This window comes from Mobula birostris, chromosome 18 (genome assembly GCF_030028105.1).
Source record: "Mobula birostris isolate sMobBir1 chromosome 18, sMobBir1.hap1, whole genome shotgun sequence".
Taxonomy (NCBI): Eukaryota; Metazoa; Chordata; class Chondrichthyes; order Myliobatiformes; family Myliobatidae; genus Mobula; species Mobula birostris.
The window spans coordinates 40358333-40385066 of NC_092387.1; the positions used below are offsets into that span (position 1 = coordinate 40358333).

Below are 26734 nucleotides of genomic sequence, written 5' to 3' on the forward strand. Positions count from 1 at the left end.
TTTTATCACAGTAGTGTTAACATTACTGGATAAACAGGCTCCTTAACAATTGTGTCTTGCACTCCAAATCAAATCGGCAGCTTTTCATAAAGGCTGCAAGAAACAATTTTCCCATGGGAAAGTTTCACGCCTTTAGAACAAAGCAACCTTAGCAATCAAACTGACTGAGGAGGGAGAATTCAGAACTGGGAAGAAGGGAAGATTGTGGTATTTGAGAGGCATCTCCGAATGAAACAGTTTACATTTCTATGGCAATGTTTTACTGCACTGTGATTTTCCACTTCAGAAATGGGTGGAAGGATTTTAATGCAAATATACGCACGCTATATATTTGATGTTTATTTACCTATGCAAAAACGTATGCGGGAAGAGCAACATGATCCTCTTTTGAGAAATAAATTCACTTGATAGTTCCAATTAAATTGAGTTCTGTCATCGTGGTGCCTTAATGGAAGAGTGAACCAGATAGGGGACAGGATAATTCCAGCAGGAATTAACAAAATGCTGGTCTGCTTGTTACCATGGCGACATTGATGAAATATTTTCCCCAGATAGCAAGAAATTCTCACAGGTATTTGGAGTTGGGACACACCTCTAATAATGGCCAAAGATACTGAATCCATGGCATATGGAGAGATTCAAAGATTTAAAGATTCAAAGCACATTTATTACCAAAGCATTTATACAGTATACATCTCTGAAATTCGTCCTCCTGCAAGCAGCCTGGCTAGACAGTTCGGGTTTGCATTCCTTTTAGTTCAGAATAATGATGGATGACCTTATTCAGATCTATAATATATCAAGGAGGCTTGACAGGACAGATGTTGAGATGCTTACACTAATGGGAGAGTCACAAAAGAGGAGACTTAGTTACAAGATGACGGGTCAGTCATTTAAAAATGATGTGCATAGGAATTTCTTCTCTCAGAGCGTGGTGAATCTGTGGAATTCCTCTGCTCCAGAGGATGATGGAGGCTTGATCATCAGAAATATTTACTGTGGAGATAGATACATACTTGAAAGATCAAGGGACTGGTCATTGTGGGAAACTGGCACAGAGGTGAAGTTAAGGCCAGTATTGATCTGCTGTAATGGTTGGGCAACTTGAGGGGCTGAGTGGAGCCTATTTTTCTTGAGGTCTGGTGGAAGATAAAAGAGGCACAAACACAAGCAGGTCAATGAAGCAACAGAAAAGTTAAAGTGTATACAATGTGGTTTATGTTGACCCAAGTTATAATTGTTAGGTTGTGATCCTGTTGGTTATTATAACATATATTGTCCTTACTTTTCTGAAAAAATGAAGAAATTGGTTGTACTATTTCGAATCATAACATTCATAGAGTTTGATCATTTCCTTTTGTGATTGAACATCCTGTCCACAGCATTCAATGTACAATAAGCCTGTGGCCACAATAATGTATGAGCCATACACAAATGTCTGCAGGGCATAAACATCTACCGGAGTGACTCATTTACATACCAGAATTAATGGTACCTCAAAAGTCAATTACTCGTACTTCGGTGAAGCTTCCAACCCCTTTTATGTCTCAACATGTTTTCTAAAGCGATGATTAAATGCAAGCCAGAATAAAAACATGAAAACTTAAAGGCCCAGACAGACTAAATAGATTATAAGAACTGTTTTGCCAACAAGAAGAGATGTCAATGTCTGAGGTTTGCAATGAGATTTTCTAAGGTAACGCAATAAATGAAGGAGGATTTTGCCTTGGGAGTGGAATAACGAAAGGAAATGTAGAGAAAGGCAAGTTAAAATACACTCAATGACCACTGGGCATATTTTTATTGTTTTCTGCTGCTGTAGCCCATCCACTTCAAGGTTTGATGTCTTGTGCATTCAGAGAAGTTCTTCCGCACACCAACATTGCAATGTGTGGCTATTTGAGTTACTGTCACCTTCTTGGCAGCTTGAACCAGCCTAGCCATTCTCTTCCGACCTCTCTCATTAACTGTTGTGTGTGAAAATCTCAGGAGATCAGAGGTTTCTGAGATACTCAAACCACCCCATCTGCCACCAACAACCATTCCACAATAAAAGTCACTTAGCTAGCATTTCTTCCCCATTTTGATGTTTAGTCTGAACAGCAACTAAGTCTCTTGACCATGTCTACATGCTTTTATGCATGCGTTTCTGCCACATGATTGGCTGAATACGTATCTGCATTAACAAGTAGGTGTACAGGTATATCTAATAAAGTGGCCGCTGCGAGTACGTGATGATGTAGAAAAGGAAGAAGTGTGGAGAGTTTACAAAGCAGCGGGTCTAAGGAAACAAGCTAGTGTATTATTTCAACCCTTAACTTCTTTTGTATAAAATCACTAAGAGGAACTACGTTATAGTAAATAAGTAATATCCACAAATGCTTAAAATATCACATAACAATTCACATTTATTTTTAAATTGACAGTTTTAAGTGTCTGTTTATAGAAAGTTAATTACGTGGTGTTTGATGAACAGTGAACTTGGGTTTGCTGACTGACTATAGTGGTTAGCTACTAGCTACACATTTACACCATTCATTGTCTCATTGGAGATTGTATGAGGTCCTCTGGAAACCAAATCAATGGAACCAAATTGAGAATCACTCCAGATTATATTTTCATGATCATTTCACACATTAAAATCTATATTCTTGCTCAAAATGATTTTAAGCTTTATGTATCATTTGGAGAATTGATTTTTATTATACTTTAATTTATTTTAATTACAGTAATCCTACCAATATAGAAACATTGAATATACCCATGGAACATTGTGTTGCTCATGTTTCTGCTACAGTAAATAATGCAAGATGTTATCTTCCTTCCTTTGGGACGTGTCTTTGAAAAGGATCCCATGATAAATTTGATGTCCTAAAATGCAACATATGAAACAAAGCAGAATATGGATAACTGGCAAGTTGTATAAGTTCAGTTTCACAAATAGGTTTGAAAGAGGAATAAAACCTGGGAACGATGAGAACACTGCCTTTTCAACATTTCAGAATCAGAATCAGGACAAAAATAAACCAGTTACAGAATAAATCAATTAAATCAATATATATTGAATATATATCTATTAAATAGTTATATTAAAAATAATGCAAAATCAGAAAAAATAGTGAGGTAGTGTTCATGGGTTCAATGTCCATTTAGTAATCGGATGGCAGAGGGGAAGATTGATTGGTTTTATTAATCAATGAGTAAATATTGAAGCTCCCAGCAGTTTTCTTTAGGTCTCTCTGTTAGCGTTTGTGAATCAATCCATCCGTACAGGTGAATTGTACTGCATGCCTTACAGATTCAAAACAGTGAAAGGTGCTGAGAAATTCTGCCTGCCATTCACCCATGTAACCCTGCTTCACCCAATTCACCCTCTGCTGCTGCTCCCAGACACTGCCAGATACCTTTTAGGACATGGGTTACACTTGAGATTGAGAGATCCTTGTCAAGCACAGATATTAAGGGTTAATGAACCCAAGGGGTGGGTAGATAGAGTGTAGATACAAATCACTGTCTGATTATATAGAGAATATGCCTGAGGAAGTGAATAATCTGCCTTTTCCTGTGTTACTAATAGTTGCACTTTGTTTGAGGAACGTAGTGCAATCAGGGCATCCTTTTTTAACAACTTACTTTTACATAGCAACACCTCCAGATGTTCCCAGTTCCCTCGGTATGTGGCCACTTGTCTTTTTATCTCCTTCAGTTTTGTTTGATCTTGCTCTTGGGAAGTGCCTGGGGGTGCTACAAAAAGTGCAGGTTGCTGGAGAAGAGAAACTCTTGCTGGGGGTCCCATCTGCCTGGACATCCGGCCTAGATTATGGGCCTGGGTCAGGGCAGTGCAAGCAGAGATCCCACTGCTGGAGATCTCAAAACTGCAACAGCAAGGTAAACCCTTTCCTCCCCATAATTATTAAACAAAAAAAATTATGACACAGCCCTTCGTGTCAGTGCTAGTCAAGTAAAAGCTCCCAGCTTATCTCAGTATTGAGCCTGTAGCACTGTAAGAAAGGATTCTTCGAGTAAACTTCTAAATATGGTATGGGCTTCCACTTCTATCCTTTCAGGCTATGAGATTTAGTTCCTTAAAACCCATTAGGTAAAAAAATCCTTCCTCTAACTTTCCAAATAGTCAAACAGCAGAGAAACAGGCCCTTCAACCCACTGATTCTAAATCAACCATGAAGTAATACATACAAAATGCTGGAGGAACTCAGCAGGCCAAGGAGCATCTATGGACTGCGAAAGGGTCTCGGCCTGAAACGTCGACTGTACTCTTTTCCATAGATGCCCCCTGGCCTGCTGAGTTCCCCCAGCATTTTGTGTGTTGCTTAGATTTCCAGCATCTGCAGTTTTTCTCTTGTTTGTCAACCATCAGGTATATTCAGTAGTGCCTTTACTAGACGCAGGAGTGGAACCCAGTGTGGTCTTCTGCTGTTGCCCATCTATTTTAAGGTCTGATGTGTGGTGCATTCAGAAATTATCTTTTGCACGCCACTGTTGTAATGTGTGGTTTTTTGAGCTACTGTCAAACTTTATGTTCAAGTTTATTGTCATCTGACTGTACAACCAAAGGGAAAAACATTCCTCAGGACCTTGGTGCACCCACAAAACTTTCCCCAGAACCTCGTCCGTTAGAACTTTACACCCTTCACTGTCTCCACGGCAGAGCCATTGACGTGCAATGGAGATTGGTTGACCTGCAACTTCCTGAAATCCATAATCATCTGCCACTCCCTGGATGTTTTTGTTTTATTTCCTGCAGCATTCTCTGTAAACTCTAGAGACTGTTGTGAGTGAAAATCCCAGGAGATCAGCAGTTTCTGAAATACTCAAACCAACTCATCTGGCACCAATGATCATTCCATGAAAAAGAGTCACTTATATCACAATATCTTCCCCGTTCTGATGTCTTGTTTGAACAGCAACTGAACCTCTTGACTATATCTGCAAGATTTTATGTATTGAGTTGGTGCCACATGATTGGCTGATTAGGTATTTGCATTTACAAGAGGTGTACAGATGTACCTAATAAAGTGGCCACTGAGTGTATCTGAATCCTACATTGATTGCCCCCACCTTCCTTTCAGCTCCTTCTACAGCCTACCACTCATCTGCACACAAGACACAGTCTACACTGTCCGGGTGACCTAACAAGTCTCATGCCTTTGGGATGTGGGAAGGAACTCGGTCACCAGAGGGCAGCGCACATGCAGAACATACAGAGTCGGCACTGGAGGTCAGGACTGAATCTGGGTCATTAGAGTTGTGAGGCAGTAGCTGTATTAGATAAACTGCTCTAATCCCTCTCCGCATCATGAATATTCTGCTAAAGGAAATGTGTTCTCCATAGCTGGTCTTGCCAGCAACACACGAAACTCGAAAGTGAATTTATAAAGACTCTATCTAGTCCTCAGAATTTAATATAGTTCAGTCTCCCTCACCCTCTGCTCTTCCATTGCTAAATCCATCCTGCCCCATAGCTGCAATTTTCCAGTTCTACCAACTACTTCTCATTACTACCATTAGGGAGGAGGTACAGGAGCCTGATGGCACAGGCTCAACGTTTTAGGAACAGCTCCTTCCCCTCCACCATCAGATTTATAAACAGTTCGTGAACCTATGAACACTTTCTCACTATTCCTCTCTCTATTTGCATTAATTTATTACTTTATATTTCTTATAGTAAATTTTATATGTATCTCAGACAACAAATTTCACGGCATACACCAGTGATAATAAACCTATTTCTGAATATGAGCTTTGCAGATCTCAGCACCCTTTCCAACACAATTACTTTTTTTATGTAGGAATCAATTTCTTCAAGGCAGAGAATTGATTAAACCTTAACCAAAACGTTTGTGTGGTTTCATTGCTCTGATTAACTTCAGTATAACTCAATATTGTGCTTTATTTCTCCACCGATGCCGATAAATCTGCTGAGTAACTCCAGTATTTTTTTAGTTCAGTTCTACAGCTACCTTGGGATTCTGAGGGTTGGCACGGTAGCATAGCAGTCAGTACAACGCCATTACAGCGCCAATGACTTGGGTTCATTTCCCACTGATGTCCGTAAGGAGTTTCTACATGTGACCATGTGGGTTTCCGCCGGTTACTCTGGTTTCCTCCCACAGTCCAAAAACATACATGTTAGCAGTTTAATTGGTCACATGGATGTAACTGGGTAGCACTGGTTTGTTGGGTTGGAAGGACCTGTAACAGTGCTGTATCTCTAATTAAAATAAATCAATAAATTTTAATTATATTGCAAAGTTATTTCATACTTGGCTAAAATTGCAGAATTGAAAAAATATATTTGCAAAATCACTCTTGGAGTGAGAAGCAAAAGCTACGTCCTAGCTATAGCAGCCAAAGTGACCCCGAAGTTTGTCAAAGAAGTGAACGAAATAAAATGGGAAAATATGAAGTTGTTAATTCCGGAAGGGATATCGAAGTCTCGAATCCCGTTTAAGTAGTGAAAAGCTGCAGAAAGCCGCGTCATGAAGGGATTTTGGAGTCCCTGTTCATAAAGCACAAGAAGCTAACTGAGTACTTGCACAGTGTCTGATCTCAGGAACACGCTGCCAGGTGAGGTGTTTGAAGCAGGTGCAATCACTATATTTAAGAGGCATTTGTAGACACTTAAACAGACACTCCCCAATGGACATTTCAATAGAAGAATATGGTCCTAATGCAGGCAAATGGGATTAGAATTGATGGGGGTGGGGGGGCGGGGAGTCAGTATAGATATAGTGGGCTGAAGGGCCCCATTCTGTCCTATATGTCTCTATAACTGAGGCAGGTAGTAGGGTGACTAACGGAATGCTGGCTGATTTTCAAGAGTGTTATAGGATAAAAATTGTTTAGTCTTACTGAACCTGTCCAGTAAGACCACATCTGGAGTACTGCGAACAGTTCTGACCCCATTAAGTAAAGAAAGATATTATTTTGTTGATGACAGTTGTGACAATGTCCACAAAGATGAGTTTGAAAGAATTGTATTGCGAGGACAGCTTACACAGGTTGAGACTGTACTCGTTGGGGCTTAGGAGAATGAGAGTGATGTTATTGAAACATGTACTGTAAGATTCATAGTGAGGTCATCAAAGAAGAATGAAAAGAGAATGTTTCCTCTCAGGGGAGAGTTCAAAGCAAGGACAGAGTCTCAGAATGAGGGGCACCCATTTAAGACTGAGATGAGTAAGAATTTCTTCTCTCAGAGGGTTGTGGTCTTTGGAATTCCTAGCCACAGAGATCTGCAGGGAGAGGGTAGTGTATTTGTTTTTAAAGCTGAGATAGAGAGATTGCTGATCAGTAAGGGGATCAGGGAGTAGGTAATGGGCAGAAAATGAAAAGGGTCACCACCCTATTGAATGGTAGATCAGACTCAAGGGGTCAAATAACCTACTGCTATACGAATTCTCACGTTCCTATGGAACTATTCACAGCCATGTCTGATGGATACCTTGCCCTGCAGTGCAGTTCAGTTCCCGGCTCCACCCTGATTATTTCAGCTGTTAATACCTCAAAGTTGGTGCCATAGTTTTCCTCCATTCTATCAGGTCGTTGTGTAATTTAACTTCTACCTGGCCTAGAAACCTCCTAGAGTATCTCTTCACAAAAGAATAATGGGCAAAGTTGTCATATGGCAATTCCATGACATTAATTGTGCAGAAACTAATCCTTTTGAAAGTCTTTGCCAAATGATTTTCTTGCCCTTTTAGCTGATTTTCTGAAAATATTATTCTTGAAATTCCTGTTTGATATGCTAGTGAAATAACAAGCAAAAACATGACACTTCAGAGGATATGCTTGTATATACAGACACATACATTCCCCCAGTAACTAACTACTTATCTTGTGTGCAACTATCATGTGAATGAACTGGCTTTTGAGAAACCTAGGGACATTAATAACATGGAGATTGATTATCGAAAGGATATTGTTGCTGGATTAGTTTATCTACGTACGGCCAGATTTGGGAACAGTTTCTTTCCAACTGTGATAAGACTGCTGAACGGATCCTGACCCAGATCTGGGCCATACCCTCCAAATATCCGGACCTGCCTGTCGGCTTTTTTTGCATGACTTTACTTTCCATTTTTCTATTTTCTATTTATGATTTATAATTTAAATTTTTAATATTTACTATCGATTTGTAATCCAGGGAGTGGGAAGCGCAGAACCAAATATCACTGTGATGATTGTACGTTCTAGTATCAAATGTTTGGCGACAATAAAGTATAAAGTAAAGTACAAGCCAAATATTCCAGCTAACAGGTTATGTTTAATGATACCCAACAGACAAACAAGTTTTACAATCTCCTCATTGTTGGTTCCAAAAGGTAGGAATTAATTAAGTTTAAGGTCAACCACCTTTGAAATGCAACTGTGCTTGAAATAAAATCCTCATTGTGCGAACATCCTTATTCAATGACTATAGTTATTACCCTTTTCCCCTTACACCATCAAGGGGCATAAATAGGGAAGACAGATATAAAGTTTTCCCATTGAGTATTCACTTTCCAGGGCCTGAGAAGTTTAATTCCAACCTCAGCTTTCCAGCACATCAGCAGACCTTTCCAAAGGATTAGAGTTGTCTGTGACAAAGTTAAACTTCTAACCAATATTCCTTGCTCAGCTTCTTGTTCTAAACAGCAACTAGTTCTCAGTTCTTATTGTAAATTGCAAGCAATAACCAGTTTGAAGTTAAAAGGACAGATTTGCAACTACAGCGAAGTTATTTGCATTATTGTGATCAAGATCAAGGAAGGTTCCAGACCTAGCACATCAAACACGGTCACAGGTACAGGTGATCAATCAACAGTTCAAATAATTGTGTACTCAGAGAATCAGCCATCACAGCATTAATTTTAGGTGTCTGGAATCTTTGTCCCCAGAACCTATTAGACAATCTATGTGGATTACTTTGTCCCAGCAAAGGTATCTGAAAAATATTGCATGAAAATAATGTCAGCTAGTAGCAAAACAGTATAATGCAAGAAGGCAGTGCGGATCTTTTGGAATGATGAGAAGAATGACAGAAAGATGGGGTTGTGATGGTATTGGGTTTGCTGACCATGAAGTTCTAAATGCAAACGAAGACCTTAAGCCCTATCCAATATAGATAGCTACAGGTACCCTCACTAAAGGGAGGTTATGCTGTAGCTATCTACTCTTCAAAGACTAGTTTACTTCCCTATTTATCCTCTATGGTGAGTTTATAGCCAATACCAACTAGTTGAGTGGTGTATCCCCTCTCCCTACAAAGGAGGAGATATTTCTAGCTAATAAGGTAGTTTATAGACAGTTCATTTGTTTTTAGTGATACTTGTTTAAATCCTGATAAAGTTCTTAAAATACATTTAAAACTCACGAAAGTTTTCTATCTTATAACAAATTTCCAAATTACAAATGATTTTTCAAACACAAAGGATTTCTAGAACACAGGTGCAATTCCTATAAGTTAAAAAGGCATATAAATGAGGTGCAGATGAATGAATCCTCTATTGCAGAAATCAAAGGCAGAAGACTGAATTCTCGTCACCCTGTCTTTCTGTCAGTCTTCTTGCTGTTCTGTGACAATTCCTAACAAACTTGACTATTCTCCAACATTTATATTGTTTTCCTCCCACTTAGGTGGCTTGACGTGCATGTGATAATTTTTCAGATATCTTTTTATACAGGTAGTCTAAAAGCTTCTGCAGAGAGCAAGTCTCCAGATACCCATAACTAATGCTGTGTTACAGACTCTCTGAGCACACAAACCTTCCAAATATCAACAGATCCGCTACTTGATGTGCTATGTGATAGTGTCAATCTGGTCTGCAAGCTTCCTTGAACTAAATAACTTCGCTACAGTTGTCTGGTTTGATGAAAGCCAACTAACATAACCCCATCCTGTTACACTGCATCTCCTAAGCAGTCAGCACCGTGTTGTGGGCCTTTATTCTGTGCACTATAGACAGTGCTGTTTGCAAAGCTGTCTTTTTAACTTCAGACTGATTATTGCTTGCTGTTTACATTAGGAACTACAGAATGGCTTCCATTTATGACAAGAACCTGAACAAAGAATATTGGTTGGAAGTTTAACTTACTCAAAAACAACTCTTTAATCTCTACAAGTGTCAGTTGCTAATTTAGAAAGCTGAGATTAGCGGAAAAAAAAAGCCCCATGGCACTGGACAGTGAAAAGTCACCATCATGGTGACTTTTATTCATCTGCAACTCATCTTTTAATTTGTAAGAATTATACCTGTGTTTGGAAATCCTTTGTAGTTTGTAAATCTTTTTAAATTCAGAAATCTTTTACAAATCAAAAATCCTCTGTGAGTTTTAAATGTATTTAAGAACAATCTGTCTAAGATTAAATGTTTATCACTAAAAATAAAACGAACTATGTTTAGACTTTGTTGGCTGGAAATATCTCCTCCATGGTGGAGGGGGGACCACCATTGAAGTAGTGACTATTGACAGCTGGACCTCACCACAGAGACTGGATAGGGAAGTAAGTTAGTCTTTGAAGAGTAGGTTGATGCATAATAACCTCCCAATTGTGATAGTATCCATAGATACCATCATCAGATAGGCTTCAAATCCATTATGAGTGTAGGGCTTTGTCGACAGTAAACCCAATAGCATCACACCATAGCAAAGATATCTATAACCAGAGGGCATAAGTTTAAGGTAATGAATAGTAAGTTTAGAGGGGATTTAAGGAAGAAGTTCTTTCTACAAGAAGGTGGGTAGAGTTTGGAACACACTACCTGAAAGGGTGATAGAGGCAGTGAGTCTCATGACATTTAAGATGGACGTAGATAAGTACTTGGCCTGCAGACATCAAGGCGTAAAGTATATGGACCAAGCACTGATAAATGCAATTAGCAGCTTGAGTGCCCCTTATCCAAAATTCCAAAATCCAATATTTTTTGAGTACTGATATCACCTCACAAATGGAAAATTCCACAAGATACTGGGAAAATTGCCAGGCGATGAGCAGGTCTGCGCACCACAGACAATTCTGAGAAACGACCTCACCTATGTAATGAACAGATGTCAACGAAGAATTGGAAAACACTGCGTAAAATGAAAAGTGCATTGAAAGAGTGAATTCATCAGTGTCGCAGAGAACATAAGCCGCTTAACGATATGCTGATCATGAAACAATCAAAGATCTATCACGATGAACTGAAAATTGAAGGTAATTGTGAATATTCAGCAGGCTGGTTGCAGAAATTTAAGAAAAGTCACAGCATTAAATTTTTAAGGATTTGTGGTGATAAAGCATCTGCTGATCACAAAACAGCAGGGAAATTCATTGATGAGTTTGCCAAGGTTGTCATTGTTGAAAATCTAACATGCTGAACAGCAGCATCAGGACATGTGTGTGATGAACAAGCGTAAGAATTGGGAATGATGGTAATGCCAAACAGCTACAGACTGTCCACCTGAGCAGTTGGGGTAGTGGTAGCTTATCTTTCTAATGGTTCGATGTACTCATGCACAAAATTATTAAAATTATTATATAAAACTACCTTCACGGTACATGTATATGTAATATAAATGGATTTCATGTTTAGACTTGAATCCCATTTCCAAGGTATCTCATTATATCGTGCAAATATTCCAAAATCCAGAACACTCCAGCACTAAGCATTTTGGATAAGAGGTGCTCAACCTGTAGTATAGATGAACACTTGACGGTCATCAAGGACAGGGTGGGCCGAATGGCCTGTTTTTGGATTTTACAACTCTTAGCACTAAGGTCAATTATAACCAAATGTATATTAGTTTTACTTTTGGATGTGGCATGGTGATGGAGAGGTGGTTTGGAGTCTGCAGAGGGCTAGAACATCACCGTGTTGAGAAGCACTGCCCTCTGCCTCTGGAGGCAAAGCTATTTAGGGGTGAGTATTGATAACAATAGGCTGGGGTGTTGGTTGGAAGAAACTGTGATCTTTAATGCTACTATATGGATTTCATAAGAATTGATGAAAGTCCATATCTCAAACTATATATGACTATAAACTCTAGTCTGTTTAAGGGTTTTATAAAGTACTTAGCCTGACTTTTGAAGAAACAATTCACATCTACTAAAATGCTCTGATTTTGCCCAGTAACAGTAAAATCCAAATACTGCTGCTTCTTTATTGTGCAGCTCAATTCGCACAAGGATATATACCAGAACTTCAATTTTTATCTAAAAAAAAGTTTGTTTCCAAATACCTTCAGGACAGTATCTCAGTTACTGTAAATACCAGAGACCTTTCCATATTCTGAACTATCATACAGTGACTACCAGATAAATAACTAGTCCTATGTACTATCACCAACACTGAAGGATTGATGGCCAAATGACTCAATATCCCAAACCAAGGAACACGATATTGCTACTGCTATTCTTTACAGTACTCATACATTTCTAGTCATTTTATCACAGACAGTGGCTTTGATCCAATTGTAGATTTTTAAAGTATTCATATATGATAAACAATTCTTCGAACCTCTGACTTGCCAAGTTGCAGCAATGATGCTGATTCAGAGTGCACTGAAAGATCAGAAGCTGCCTGATGTAGGTCAGATTTATAAGCTGTGACTGGTCAATTTGTCTGTAAATACATGCACTTAATTCAAGTCAAAAGCATTGCAAATGCACATAACAGTAGTGTGGTGACAATGATACTCACGCTGTAAAAGAATTCCTCTCGGTGGAAGAGGATGTTCATTAAAAGATAACAGAATAGCACAAAAGCCTTATGTTCCCATCCTAGCAACCAAGCTCATTTTAACTTCAAGGTCTGGAAGCCAGGAATTTTAAATTTCTGCAATAATGACATATTGTTTGTATTGTACAGTAATCTTTCCGAGAACTTTGGAATGCTATTGCAACCCAGGAGTCCAGATTTATCATGAACTGCTCCACACAATAAGGCAGGAATAATTTCCCTCAAATATCAAAACAAAGTAAATACATTCTTTTCACATTTGCGGTGCTTTTTAGCAATTATTATTTATATATATTGGGCAGCTGGAAGCACTAATTTCCTGTTTCGTTGTTAGGTGGCATTTGGAATTTCCAGTTGGCGGACGATTTCCCTCCACGCCGCTCTGACATGTTGGGAAATCATGATCGTGGCAGGCTACAGCAGTGGTCTGCCTTTGCTTTCTGCCGAATGTCCTGTTTAATTAGATCAAATACCTTAATTGGCCAACTTCCATTTACTATAAATGTTAATATATTGCAGTCCCAGGGAACGTGGCTTAACATCTCAAAGCTCACTAGACATGGGCAAGAAACAGCATTGATTCCCATATCTTAATATTTTTGGAAGGGAGAAGAGATTAAATGTCTTTAATTCAACAAGTTAAAGCCTGTTTTAAACAAGTTAAAAATAGGTTTTGCCCAATACTTAGTATTTGACAGTGAAAACTGGGTGGAGGTTCCATAACAAGGAATCACCCATGCCAAATGATCACAGTGTGGAAGTAACGTTTCCTAGAGGTATCACCCTCTTCTCCCCATGAGTTACTGTGTGCTTTGTAAGCTGTGTACGGCAAATAATTAGTTTTTATGTCGGCACAATACAAATATAAGGGAGTACCTCCGCCAAATGGAGCCCATATCACTCGTCTGATGGCTTTGACCCAATCTTCCATATCATTCTGGGAGTTTGCCATAAGGAGGAATGCTTCATGATTGACAGCCATCCGGTCCCGGTCCCCAGCACTCCCTAGAAGAAGAAAGCAGAAGAATCAACTAGTTGGATTGTTGCAGTGACTACAGTGTTGGACTAATCACAGTATTTTTTTTATAAGAAGCGACAATTACCTCAATTACCAGGAAGTTAAAGCATTTACCTAGGACATAGAACATAAATTCCTGGGTGTTACTATTTCAGAGGACCTGTCCTGGACCTAGCATGTAAATGTAATTGCAAAGAAAGCACAACAGCACCTCTACTTCCTTCGGAGGCTTCCGATATTCGTCATGACATCAAAAATTTTGACAAACTTCTATAGAAGTGTAGTGGAGAGCGTACCTGACTGGCTGCATCACAGCCTGGTATGGGAACACCAATGTCTTTGAAAGAAAGTCCTACAAAAGGTAGTGGATTCAACCCAGTGCTTCATGGGTAAAGCCCTCCCAAACATTGAGCACATCTACATGAGAGCAGCATCCATTATCAATGATCCTCCCCACCCAGGCCATGCTCTTTTCTCACTGCTGCCATCAACTGTTCAAGAACAGTTACTACCTACCCCTCAACCATCAAGCTCTTGAACAAAAGGGGAATTAGATTAAATAGATTAGATTCAACTTTATTGTCACTGTGCCGAGTACAGATACAAAGCCAATGAAATGCAGTTAGCATCTGACCAGAAATGTAAAGAATAGTGTAATTTACAAAATAACTGTGATTAAAAAGTAAGTGCTACAGCACACAAATATGAAAGTACTGAGACAGTACAATATGGGTGCAATAATGCTTAGAGCTGTGATGTGAGGTTCAGCAGGGTCACAGCCTCAGGGAAGAAGCTCTTCCTGTGCCTGCTGGTGCTGGTGCGGGAGCGGAGGCTCCTGTAGCGCCTACCGGATGGGAGGAGAGTAAAAAGTTGATGGTTAGGGTGAGATGTATCCTTAATAATGCTTTTCGCCCTGCCCAGGCACCACTTATGGTAGACATTCTCAATGGTGGGCAATTGGGTGCCGATAATCCGCTGGGCAGTTTTCACCACACGCTGGAGTGCTTTGCGGTCCGATACTACTCATCTGCCCAATTTGAGATGTTCCCACAAACCAATGATCTCACTTTCAGAACTCTTTATCTTGTTATTTCATGTTCTTGTTATTTATCGCTATTTACATTGGTACAGTTTGGTGTTTTCTGCACTCGACTTGATCTTTCATTGAATCTTGTTATAGTTACTATTCTATAAATTTCCTGAGTATGCCCACAGGAAAAAGATTCTCAGGGTTGTACGTGGTGACATATATGTACTCTGATAATAACATTTATTTTGAACTTTGAACAGTACAGCTTAGTAAGGGACCCTTGGCCCATGATATTGTGCTGATCTATGCAAACCTACTCCACGATCAATCTAACACAGCCTTCCATTTTCCTATGTCCACATGCCTATCTAAGTGTCTCCCAAATGTCCCCACTGCATCAGCCTCTACCACCATCCCCGGTAGTGCGATCCAGGCACCCATCTCTTTGTGTGAGAAACCTACGTTAGAGATCTCCCCAAACCTTTTACACTCACCTTAGACAGATGCCCTTTGATATCGGCCCCTGCCACCCCGCCTTTCTTCATTCTATACAGCTGTCGGGTCACCTCTCATCCTCCTTCATCCAAAGGGAAAAGCCCTAGCTTGTTCAAAGTTTCCTCATTGGACATGTTCGCCAATCCAGGCAACATCCTGATAAAATGTCTTCTGAAAGAACATGCTAATAAGTCTGTGGTAGGAAAGCTGAAATATACTGGAACTAAATAGGTTGCCTGTGAGGTGCTCCTGGGGTCACCAGTTATAATCACCATCACCATCCATACATCCTAGTTGATGCAAGTGAATGAAGCTGATTTTGCAAGACACTCTCTGATGTAACTAGAAGGAAGATTGCAAACCTAAACCTACATTCATAAAGTCAGAAGGCATGGAAAGAGGCTCTTTCCAGATGAATCCACACTGACCAACAAACACCCATTTACACTAATTCTATATTAATCCCATTTTTCCCATTCTCCCCACATTCTCATCAGCTCCCCACTGGAATCTACCACTCAGCACCACACTCCACACTCTACTCTACACACTCCACCCTCCACACACCACCCTACACACTCCACACATCACCCTCCACCCTCCACACACCACACTCCACCCTCCACACCCCACACTACACAATACACCCAGAACTGGGAAAGAATCCTTATGAAGAGTCCTTGACTTGAAACACTAACTATCCACAGATACTGCCTGACCTGCCGAGTATTCCCAGCATTTTCCCTTCTCAATTCAGATCTTGAGCATCTGCACTTTTTACTTCAATTTATTTGTTGTTTACCACAAAGGAATGAAGATGCTAAGAAGGCCTGTGTAATATTGAGCCTTAAGACAGTAAGGTAGACTTCCAAGTCAGAGATGTTAGCCTACTGAAAAACACTTGGACCCTTTTCATTGTTTACACAGACTGAAAGTAATTCTGCCACTGAAAGAGGCAACTCCGCCCATGAATTTGGAGCCTATCCCTAAACTCCAACAGGGGTACATGATGTAAAAGAATTAAATGTGAGACATTTACAGGGGCATTTAAGCACAAATATTATATACATTTGGGCATATGCTTGGTACTGGCTGCTCACACATACCTCGTCTATGGAGACTCCTTCAAATGAATGAGCTCACATAATAATAAATTTAACAGACTGGCACACATAAATGCATTCATTCCTATGAATGGGAGAACTAATTTCTCTCTCTCTCTCTCTCTCTCTCTCACACACACACTCTCTCTCTCTCACTCTGTCTCTCCACTTTAGTAATTGCTCTTCCTAATCAGTCTTCTGTATTTTTGATGCCATTCATTATAATACTATGGAGATATGGTTACCATATCAAAGGATTTTACAGTATATGTTTTCTCTCATGGACAAAATTGACTTATGGACATCAGTAAAAACGGGAATGGCCTGTAATTAATAGAACACATACACTCATTGATGTTTGGTAGCTGGCACATCAGCGACCCATTCCGCCATACACTCTACCCCTCCCAGTCCTGCCCACATACTGTGCTGCAGAGGAACCTCCTCCCATCTCAGTAAACCCCTCCAACTTCTCAAACATGGTTGCAATTTTAATAGCCAGAACCCCAATGCTCAGAACTGTGGCAGAGTCATCCCTTGAAAATGAAGCAGCAATGACAGAGAATAGTGCTTGGCTGGCTACACTGAATACACGTGCGAACATCGATCTCCAGCTTCACTCAGCTCTGTGCGTTTGGTTCCACTGACTTCAACATGAGGGGTGAGGAGGAACGCAGCAATTTACCATTATGTTTGGAGCTAGCAACCAGAACAAGCCCGTTCCCCAGCTCGAATTACCCCATACCTTATTTTATAACCGACAGCTAATAATAAAAATCGAGCATTCATCAGCAGCTCCTTCCCAGGTTAGAGCAGGATTCGCTTGCTCTAAACCGTTCATACGCTGAACAGTGTATAATTGGGACTTTCTGCCATGAATCATGCTCCCGAGCAGTCGAAGGTCCCTAAAACCCCGTAGCAGCCAGCAAATGAATCCCACTAGTTTTCAAAATGCTCATTCATATGTATTTAAGCCGTGTTTGTAACCTGCGAGAGGACATTTACTGTTCAGAGTGTGTTTCATGGACAGTTTCTGAGTGTTTTAAGAGGGCAACTCCACTCGACTTTCACCCCCACAAGCAGAAGTCCTTAAGAATGCACACTGGTTCAGACTACTGAAAAGTGATACACTCTGTTATCTGAGAAAACAGAAACAACCGAGGAACACTGAAAAGTGTGAAACAGAACATAGCTGTTTGGTGAAACAAGTCAGTTTGTGGTCTGATGGGTTTTTGTTGACTTCACTGCCGGTCTGGTGTAGGAGGTCATCAGGGTATTTCTGGACTGGGTAGCTTGCTTATTCAGCAAGCTGGCAGATAACTTCTTCATGCCAAGATTGGAAAACAAGAAAAGAGTAAATAAGGAGAATGTTACCTTGGCTTTTGAAAAGTTAACTGTCCTTCCCTTCCCAGCAAGGTCAGCCCAGTGCAGTGCTGCCTTTTGGAAAAGTCGTCACAGAGAATCTCAGCAGCACACAAGGCTGAAACTAATATCGGGCAATTTGATGCCTACACCAACACAAGTAAATCCAGGCCATGAATCAGCAGCTGCACTCTGCGGTCACCACAATCCCAACCAAGGTTCCCGTTATTATGTCTCTTTATTTCACAGAGTACTTTCAATCTGAGTCTTCAGCAAATCAGCCATTATTTGCTGATATACCTGACTCTGCATTGCTAGTGTATTCTAGTTATAAAACTGCTTGACACCTATGTTCTCCATATCTATTTATAGTCTTTAAACGAAGTGCATGTTATGCACGAAGGTACATTCCTCATATTCAAGGTCAAAATAAGTCCAAATACCATTGAAGGGTTTCCCATTCCATGTTGCACAGCTCACTAAATTCCACACTATGTTCACCACATGTCAGCTGATGACTCTATTCTGCTGGAAATCTGTATGTCAAAACAGCTCTTAAATGGCTTAATTGTTAAATGGATCCTTTGCTATGGCGATTTTGACTCCTAGTCTAGCATGTACTTACCTGGTTCCTGTTGGTAAGTAGCCTACTAATGACTCCTGGTCAGAGGGGAGAAAAATCAACAAGCTGTACTTTTAAAGTGAGGATGTTGGTGGGGGATAGAATTGGATTTAATCTTGATGTCCCTTTCGCAAAATTCAGGGTACTCAATGTGCAGACTTACTCTTCAGTGGGGGACAGTGGATGTGAAGGAGGGAAGGAGGAAATATTGTGCAAGAGTAGATGAATACTTTCAGGACCAAAATATATAACTGGGAACTGACACTAAAGGATTTAACTGAAAGAACACTTCTCATTTTGATTCATAATTGAAATGGTGGCCATTCTGGACTCACTGTGGAGAAGAATGAACCGAGATCACCCAAAGGTGCCAAGAATTCAAATTCAATTCATGAATAAATTAGGAATTTTAAAAAAAAACATATCAGCAGCAATGAGAACAATGTACCAAATTGTGTCCAGGAAATGTGCTTCAGGAAAGGAAATCTCACCTGGAATAGGTTTATAATTTTAGACTTCATTATGTTAGAGAAGGGACAACTTATCTTATTCAATCAATGAGCAATCTCATCACTCCCATTCCCCCACGTTTCCTGCACAGGTCCTCCTCAGGTTAAGGATGCCTGACGTTTGCACAGCCTTGCATACAAATGAGCACTTGGGAGACCGGTGGGATGGATGGGGATAGTTTGTCAGCTGCTGTGGAGCTGCAGGTATCTTCTGCCTTGTGGGAACTCAGATTATGGCAATATCTGATTGGTTGGGTTAAATGCCCTATATGGTTCTTTTCCTTTTCCAAAGGTTGTTTATTCAGTGATTATAAATCACATATTACAATATTACAGTACTTCATAATCACATTATTTCTGTTTCAAATTATAACATGGTCATCTCTATCCAGAATAAGCTTAAAACCAGTGTCGTACCCACTAATCCTGGAAATCCCCAATGGTACCTTGGATACCACAGGCTCCTTCTCCAGGATCATGGATGTAACCCCTTAAGAGGTGCAGGCAATCAGCAGCATCTTACATGCTGTCCTTGGTTGACGGAACCCTATCATAACCTGGGGAAGACCAGTATCCTACTCTCTAAGACGTGCCCTTTCATAGTGATCCCACCAACCACCTCCACGAGTCCAAGAACAATCAATTGTGTGGTAATCGGCACATGTTTGGGAAATGAGAGGAAATTGAAACATCCAGAGGAAGTGCATGTGGTCACAGGGAAAATGTGCAAGGTCCACACGGACAACACCAGGATAGCACCAGGATTGAAACTGTGAGGCAGCAGATCTGACTAGGCATCCCTATAAATCCACAACAGTTGATTCCTAACTGCATCTGAACTGGCCTCCTATCCCAGATGGGCTCATTTCAAATAACAGAGAGGAACATATAAGATTACCAGTCACAAAGGGTAAAGTAATAGAGAAACTCGTAGGGCTTTTGGCAGATAAATTGCCAGGTCCCGAGGGCCTGTAACTAAGGGTTTTAAAGGAAGTAGCTGCAGAATTGGCGGACACATTGGTCGAAATGTTTCAAACTTGCAGAGTTCCGAGAGGGTGCCATCAGCCAATGTGACTCTAGTTTTCAAAAAAGGAGGAGGACAGTAATTGGAGAACAACAGGCCAGTTAGTTTAATGTCGATTGCTAGCAAGATGTTACAGTCAATGATCAAAGAAGAAAAACTGAATATAACTTTAACTAGACAACATGGTGTTTTGAAAGATGAATCATGCTTGTCTAACTCGCTAGAGGATATGACAGGGAGAGGTAATGGAAGGAAACTGTAGAATTAATGTAGTTAGATTTCCAAAAAGGAAATCTGACAAGTTGCCACATCAGAGATTGGTACTTAGATTAAGGGCCCAAGATAAAGGAGGATGTGTGTTAGCATGGATTGAAAACTGAGTGCCACACAGAAAGCATAGAATTGAAATAAATGAATCCTTTTCAGACTGCAGAGATGTAACTGGCAGAGTGTCCCAGGGATTAGATGTTTGCATTCAGTTGTGTAAGACCTGCAGGTTTATTGACGATACAAAATTAGGTGGAAGATCATATTGTGATGAAAGCACATAGTAGCATTTGAGGCAGTCCAAAGGAGGTTATCAAGCCTATTTCTGGGAAGAAGGTTGTCTTATTAAGAGATGCTGGATAGTTTGGGTCTCTACACCTTGGTTATAGACGAATTGAGAAATGACTTAGTCAAGCATATAACTAATGGGGCCTGACAAGGTAGTGTTGAGATGTTTCCACTAGAGGGAGAGTCACAAACGGGGGACATAGTTACAAAATAAAGGATTGGTCATTTAAAACAAAAGTGCATAGAAATTTCTTCACTTAAGGGTAGCATTTTCTGGAATTCTGTTCCCTGAGGACATTGGTGGCCTGATCGTAGATTGGAGAATTGAGGGTTTGAGGAAAATGGCACCAATGAGGAGTTGAGGTTGAGGCCAGCATAGATCAGCCTTGATCATAATCAAAGGTGTGGCAAGCTTGAAGAGCTTGGTAGCTACTCCTGCTCCTGTTGCCCATGCTTTTGTCATTAATGATGGACATTAAGTTGCGGCCTTAGCAATGACATCCACAACACAGATAAAAGATCTGACTGCTGTTTTCATTTTCCTAAGTAACCAGCTTCACCGAGTAAAGGAAGGGAAACATGGCGAAGAAAGAAGAAATAAACGATAAAATATTGAATAGAGTGAGATGCCAGATCGAGCCCCTACTCATGGCGACCTATTGATGGCAGCTCTGGGCTCTTTTCCTGAGATGTGATTAAAATGACAGTGATTGCCCACTGGGGCAGAATTCACAGTTGCAAATATTTCCTCGATGATAGTTCATTTGCATTTGTGTGATCTATCAAACCTCAGGCAAAAAAATTCTAGTTCATTATTAAAATATAAGTAAAATGATCCACTGGTATTCTCCTTAGTCAAAGTATAAAATTCTGTGGGGTTCATTTGCATTATGCTAGGGCAAGTACATATGTATATTTCCTAGGGGCCAGTGACTTCATTGTTTTGAATTTATTCTTTAAAACAATTTAGCTTAATATAATTAAAGTATATAGTTGCATTTTACTTAAATCCATTTTTGCCCAGTTATTTGAATAATGTAGAGATCATCAATCTGAAAGACTAACACTAGTCCTGCTGTGTGCATCCAGCAGTAGTTGTTTCTACAGTTTGAACACTAATGTTGAGTTATGTGCTTCCTTTTGGTTGACAATTTTGCAATGGAGCTCCTCCTGGATCCAGGTCTTGTTTGATCAAAGTCTTGTCTCACTGTTGAATTGTAAATGCACTACGGTTCAGGCAGAAAAGGAAGTGTTAAAAAAATCTGGCTTCCTTGAGTCATGTGACTGAGGATGATGGATACATGGAGTGGTTTGTGTACAAAATAATTTTACAAATTAAGTTTCTCAGCTCAGAAAAAAAACAACTGATTTCTTCTGTGTATACAAAATGTAATACTTTTCCACACTTTGCAAATACTTTTCCAATGTTCAGGATCTAAAGAGGCTGCCGAGGGTTGTGGACTCAGCCAGATTGATCGTGCACAAGCTTCCCTACCACTGACAATATGTTCAAATGTCAGTGCTTCAAGAAGGCAGCATTCATTGTTTAGGACCCTCACCATCTGGTACCTGCCCTCCTCTGTTTACTACTATCAAGGACAGGGTGTATGAGCCCGAAGATGCACATTCCACATTCCAGGAAGAGCTTTTTCCTCTCTGCCATCGGATTTCTGAATGGTCCATGAATCCATGAGCACAACCTTGCTATTCCTCACTTACACTATTTATCTATTATATTTTTTATTAAAACATAGTCATTTTTAATGTAGTACATTATACTACTACCACAAAAACAACAAACGTCACAACATACAGTATATCAGTGAAAATAAACCTGACTCTGACACACAAGACTGCAGCGTGTGTTGACATTATCAACACACTCTCGCAATTAGATTCTGGAAAAGAACAGATTTTAGGGAAATATATGTTCAACCACTTCGGGAGCTAAATATTTATCTCCCACATCAAAGTCTGCCACCATGGGTATTAATCACCAGACAACAATAGCCTCCATCTCATGTTATTTACTGTGGTTATTTTTTGACAGTGACTCTGAACAGAGTTGACAGCAGTCATATAACACCAAATGGATCCCATTAGGAAGTTGATAAGGTGCCCAGTTATTTGTGTAGTGCCTTCATGTGACTGGGCATCAGGGAAAAGTCATTCCATCCAACAATTCAGTTCTATTTTGGCACTATAGCTTGTAGAGATTCATGTTCTCTCTATGTTCCCCAATTGTGATGGCCACCCACAAGTGTATTTTGTCCTAACCTAATCATTTTTACAATTGTAATCAATAACTTCCTGGTGTCATTATCTCAACTTTAACACTAATACTTTACCACCAGTAACTCTGGGTTATTAATCCTGAAAGAGGTGTTTACATCCCATAAAGGAGTTGGTAAATTTAAATTCAAGTTAGTTAACAGTTTTCGAGTTTCTTTAGAAAAGCTGCTCTCTCAGATGCAACCACGGAACTACCAGACTGTCACAAAGGCTCATTCAGTGCACTAAGACCATGAAGGAAAGGAAATGCTCTGCTTTACCCAGTCTGCACTCACCAATGTGGTTCAACTTAATTGCCTCTTCAATTCAGGCATAATTATTTAGGGAAAGAACGAAAAATGCTGGCATTGCTGGCAACAGCCATAACATTGTGAATGAACTCATTGACCTTTGCTCAGATCCCTATCAATGATCCAGTGCTGACTAGTTTCTACAATTTGCCCAGAACAATCTTCTCAATAAACTCAAAATGAATGGGCTCATTGATACATTACCAATTATTTTTCAGAATGTTTTATTCTATGCATTGGCATTGCAGATTGTGGAGCATCAGCATTCAATCCATCTCTAGTCAGAATGGCTGATATTTGGAGCATACTATACTTGGGCGAAGAACAGACAAAATCAATTGGATTTTCTTGTATTCTTGTGTGTGTGGAATGAGCTGCCATCAGAATTGGTGGATGCAGGTTCAACTATAACTTTGAAGAGAAGTTTGGATAAGTACATGAATGAAAGGGATATTAAGAACTATGGTCTGGGTGCAGCTAGATTGAACCAGATCACCACAACCTAAATGGGCCAAAGGGCCTATTTTTGTGCTGTAGTGCTCTATGATTCTAAATATGGAGCAGGAGTAGGTCATCAGGCCCCTCAAACCTGCCCTACCATTCAATATCATCATGGCTGATCTATGCAGGCCTCTTCTGCGCCAGTTCCCTATAACCCTTAGCTCCATGATCCAACAAAAATGTATCTATCTTCACTTTAAATACTTCTAATAATCTAGCCAATAGACCTCCTGCTGTGACGGGAATTGTGCTACGTGTTTCAGAGTGCCCATGCACATCTTGCTGCATTAGCTGCATTGATTCAATCCCACAATAAACTCTCAGCTTGCTGATGACACTATTAAACCTTTTAAGTATTATTTAGAAACCTATTTTAGGCAAATGTACAGTAATTAACAAAATAGTCATGAGTGGAAATATTAGATGGGGAGGCGGAGGGGTCGAAATGGTAGTGCAGTGGTTGGTATTAGGAGTGACAAAGTCCTGCCCCGTATAATTCACATGTGTATGATATATTTTTAATTACTTTAACTTTGTTACCTTTTCTTCCCCCAGGGTATTTCACATGTTTATTTTACATGTTACAGTGTGTCAACAGGTTTTTGTCAAACTTGACTATGGTTCTGCTTGGTGGTACCAATCATTGGATGAATGCCACCCTGATTAATTTGTTTAAATGTTCCTGCTGCACTCCTGTATTTTGTGAAGATTAGGTAAGTAGCTAAACTGCCCATAATTAGGTCAGTAGGTACACTGTCCACAATTAAATAGGTAGATACACTGTCTATAATGAGGTATATAATTACATTGACTACAATTAGGTTGGTAGGTATGCTGCCTACATTTGGTAGGTAGGTACACTGCCCACATTGGGGAGATAGTTTCATAAAGTAAGACACAGCACAGTTTGTGCTTGCATCTGGCGATGATGGCTGGTTAATTCTAACAAGCCCCGCTGTCTCCTTATGATATGCCCCTCTCTGATGCAGGGCAGTCTGTTCTCAGCAGAGGCCTCACCTTCCTACCCCTGTGCCCATAGCTTGGCATGATGTTGTGTTCTCCATCTCCATGCCTATATCTTCCTCAAGGATTCCCCCACCCCACTCGCTGATGAACCTTTCTCCCATCTCAAACCCTCTCACACACCCCTCTCTGGCCTTTTACCCTCTCTCGACCTTTGCATTCCCAACTGCCAACATAGCTCCTCACCGAACAGTTAACTCTTGCCCATCTTAAGGAACTGGGATCTCTGTGGGTTTGGTGAATTTGGTGGTGAGTAGGTTCAGACTGCTGAACCATTATCAATTGCTTCACATTGTCGCATAGCCCAAAGCCAGCAGGAATGCTGATCCTGTAGCATAATCGTTCAGCCAATGGTAGAAATAACCTATCGATAGTGGTAATGCAATGATCTAAGTGTTTCTGTTGCCTTTAAAATGAATAACATCTAGCCTTGAGCATTAATGTTTGTGCATTACATCCTTGAGAAACAATATCCTAGAACTAATATTAGATCTGAACAAAACCAAAGCAAGTTAGTTGGTGTTGGAAGCCTAAAATAAAAATAACTCAAGGGATTTACAAGGCAAACAGTGAGTGTTTCACCTTTCACTAGAATTGAATTTATTTACCTAGAAATTGCTCTTTTTTTTGGCATTTTAAGTAGTGTCAGTGAAAACTGCATTCAATATGAATCATTCAATTGCAGACAGCAGTGTTGGGTTTACAGCTTGCCACATTTCTTTATGACATAGACGGAGCTCATTTTGGCCCATACAACCTGTGCTGGCTTACAAAGCATTCCCACTCCCCACTAATTTTCCTTGTAATCTACTCACTCAACATCCCCATCAATTTTCAAATCTCTTACTATCTCTTCTTTCTGTTAGTCCTGACGAAGGGTCTCGGCCCGAAATGTCGACTGTGCCTCTTCCTATAGATGCTGCCTGGCCTGCTGCGTTCACCAGCAATTTTTATGTGTGTTACTATCCCCATCAATTTTCCCTTTTTTTGGTGAATAACCCTACCAGCCTACATGCTCTTCAGAAGAGGGAGGAAGCCAACACGATTACTGTGAGAACAATGCCAAGGCCACACGGACATCACCGGAGATTAAGACTGAAGCTGGCTCGCTGGAGCTGTGTGACATCGTCCCAGATCTGGAGTTACCAATTTCAGTTCAATGTTCCTTATTGATGTATTGCAAGATCTCATAGTGGTAACACTATAGCACAGCCAATTCTCACTCTTACAGCTGCTGGATAGTGTTGCTACTGAACGAATGAATGGGGTGGCAATGAAACAGTGCTCACAGAGTGTCAGAGTGACCTGGAGAGGCAGGCAAAGAAGAGATTTGTTATTTGTGCGTTGGCTTCACAGAGATACACATGGCCGGTGGAACTAATACCTCACTGTTCCAACTACCCTTAACAGAAGCTGCAAGGAGGTCTCGATAAAGACATGAATGTAGTGAGTGCCTTTACTTTTGGGAAGGGTGCATAAACCATAAGGAGAAAGAATTAGGCTATTTGGCCCATCGAGTCTGCTCTGTCATTTGTTCACAGCTGATTTATTATCCCTGTCAGCCCAATTTTCCTGCCTTCTCCCCATGCTACAGGCGGACCCCCATGCTTGCTCATGTGGGCTGAAGGAAAAGTAGACAAACTCTCCCTGACAATGGAGTCCGAGTGAACAGAAGTGTGCAGATGACTACCCTATCTTATGAACAATGATGCGAAATTCCATTGCAGATACATTTCATGAGTTACAATATTACTGCCAAAATTCAGGGGCGTTTTACACCGAACAAAAAATACCAGTGAACAAAATTCTCACTGACAGCCGAAAAGAAATAAATTGTGATCGGAATCTAGAAATGTGCTCAAAATAGTTCTACTCTGTTTTTAGCACTTCCACACCGTGTTCTTTTGGGTTTGTGAATACATTTCTAGTGCATTGTTTGATCATCATTGTCTTACTGGAAAAGCAAAGCCAGCAGTACAGATCAACTCTGTTCTGGATGTAATATTAAAATATGTAAATTGCTGTATACTGCATACTTCCCCTTCCAGACCATATGGGCCATACTTTAGAGCTGTCACCTCATAGCTCAAAAAATCCTCGTTCAATTCTGACTTGTCAGGCTGAGTTTGTGTAGAGTTTGTATCTTCCCCCTGTGTCTGCATGGATTCTCCTAGCTGTTCCAGAT

General features: G+C 40.3%; 1 protein-coding gene across 3 annotated transcripts in view; it reads right to left on the bottom strand.

The window, feature by feature from the left end:
- Window positions 1-26734, bottom strand: part of LOC140212073 (rho GTPase-activating protein 22-like) — a 295845-nt gene that overhangs the window by 84188 nt on the left and 184923 nt on the right. For all 3 annotated transcript variants that reach the window (XM_072282564.1, XM_072282562.1, XM_072282563.1), the window contains exon 2: window positions 13602-13730. In XM_072282564.1, the coding sequence (XP_072138665.1) occupies window positions 13602-13621 (20 nt within the window). In that variant the 5' untranslated portion in view covers window positions 13622-13730. The remainder of the gene's footprint in view (window positions 1-13601; window positions 13731-26734) is intronic.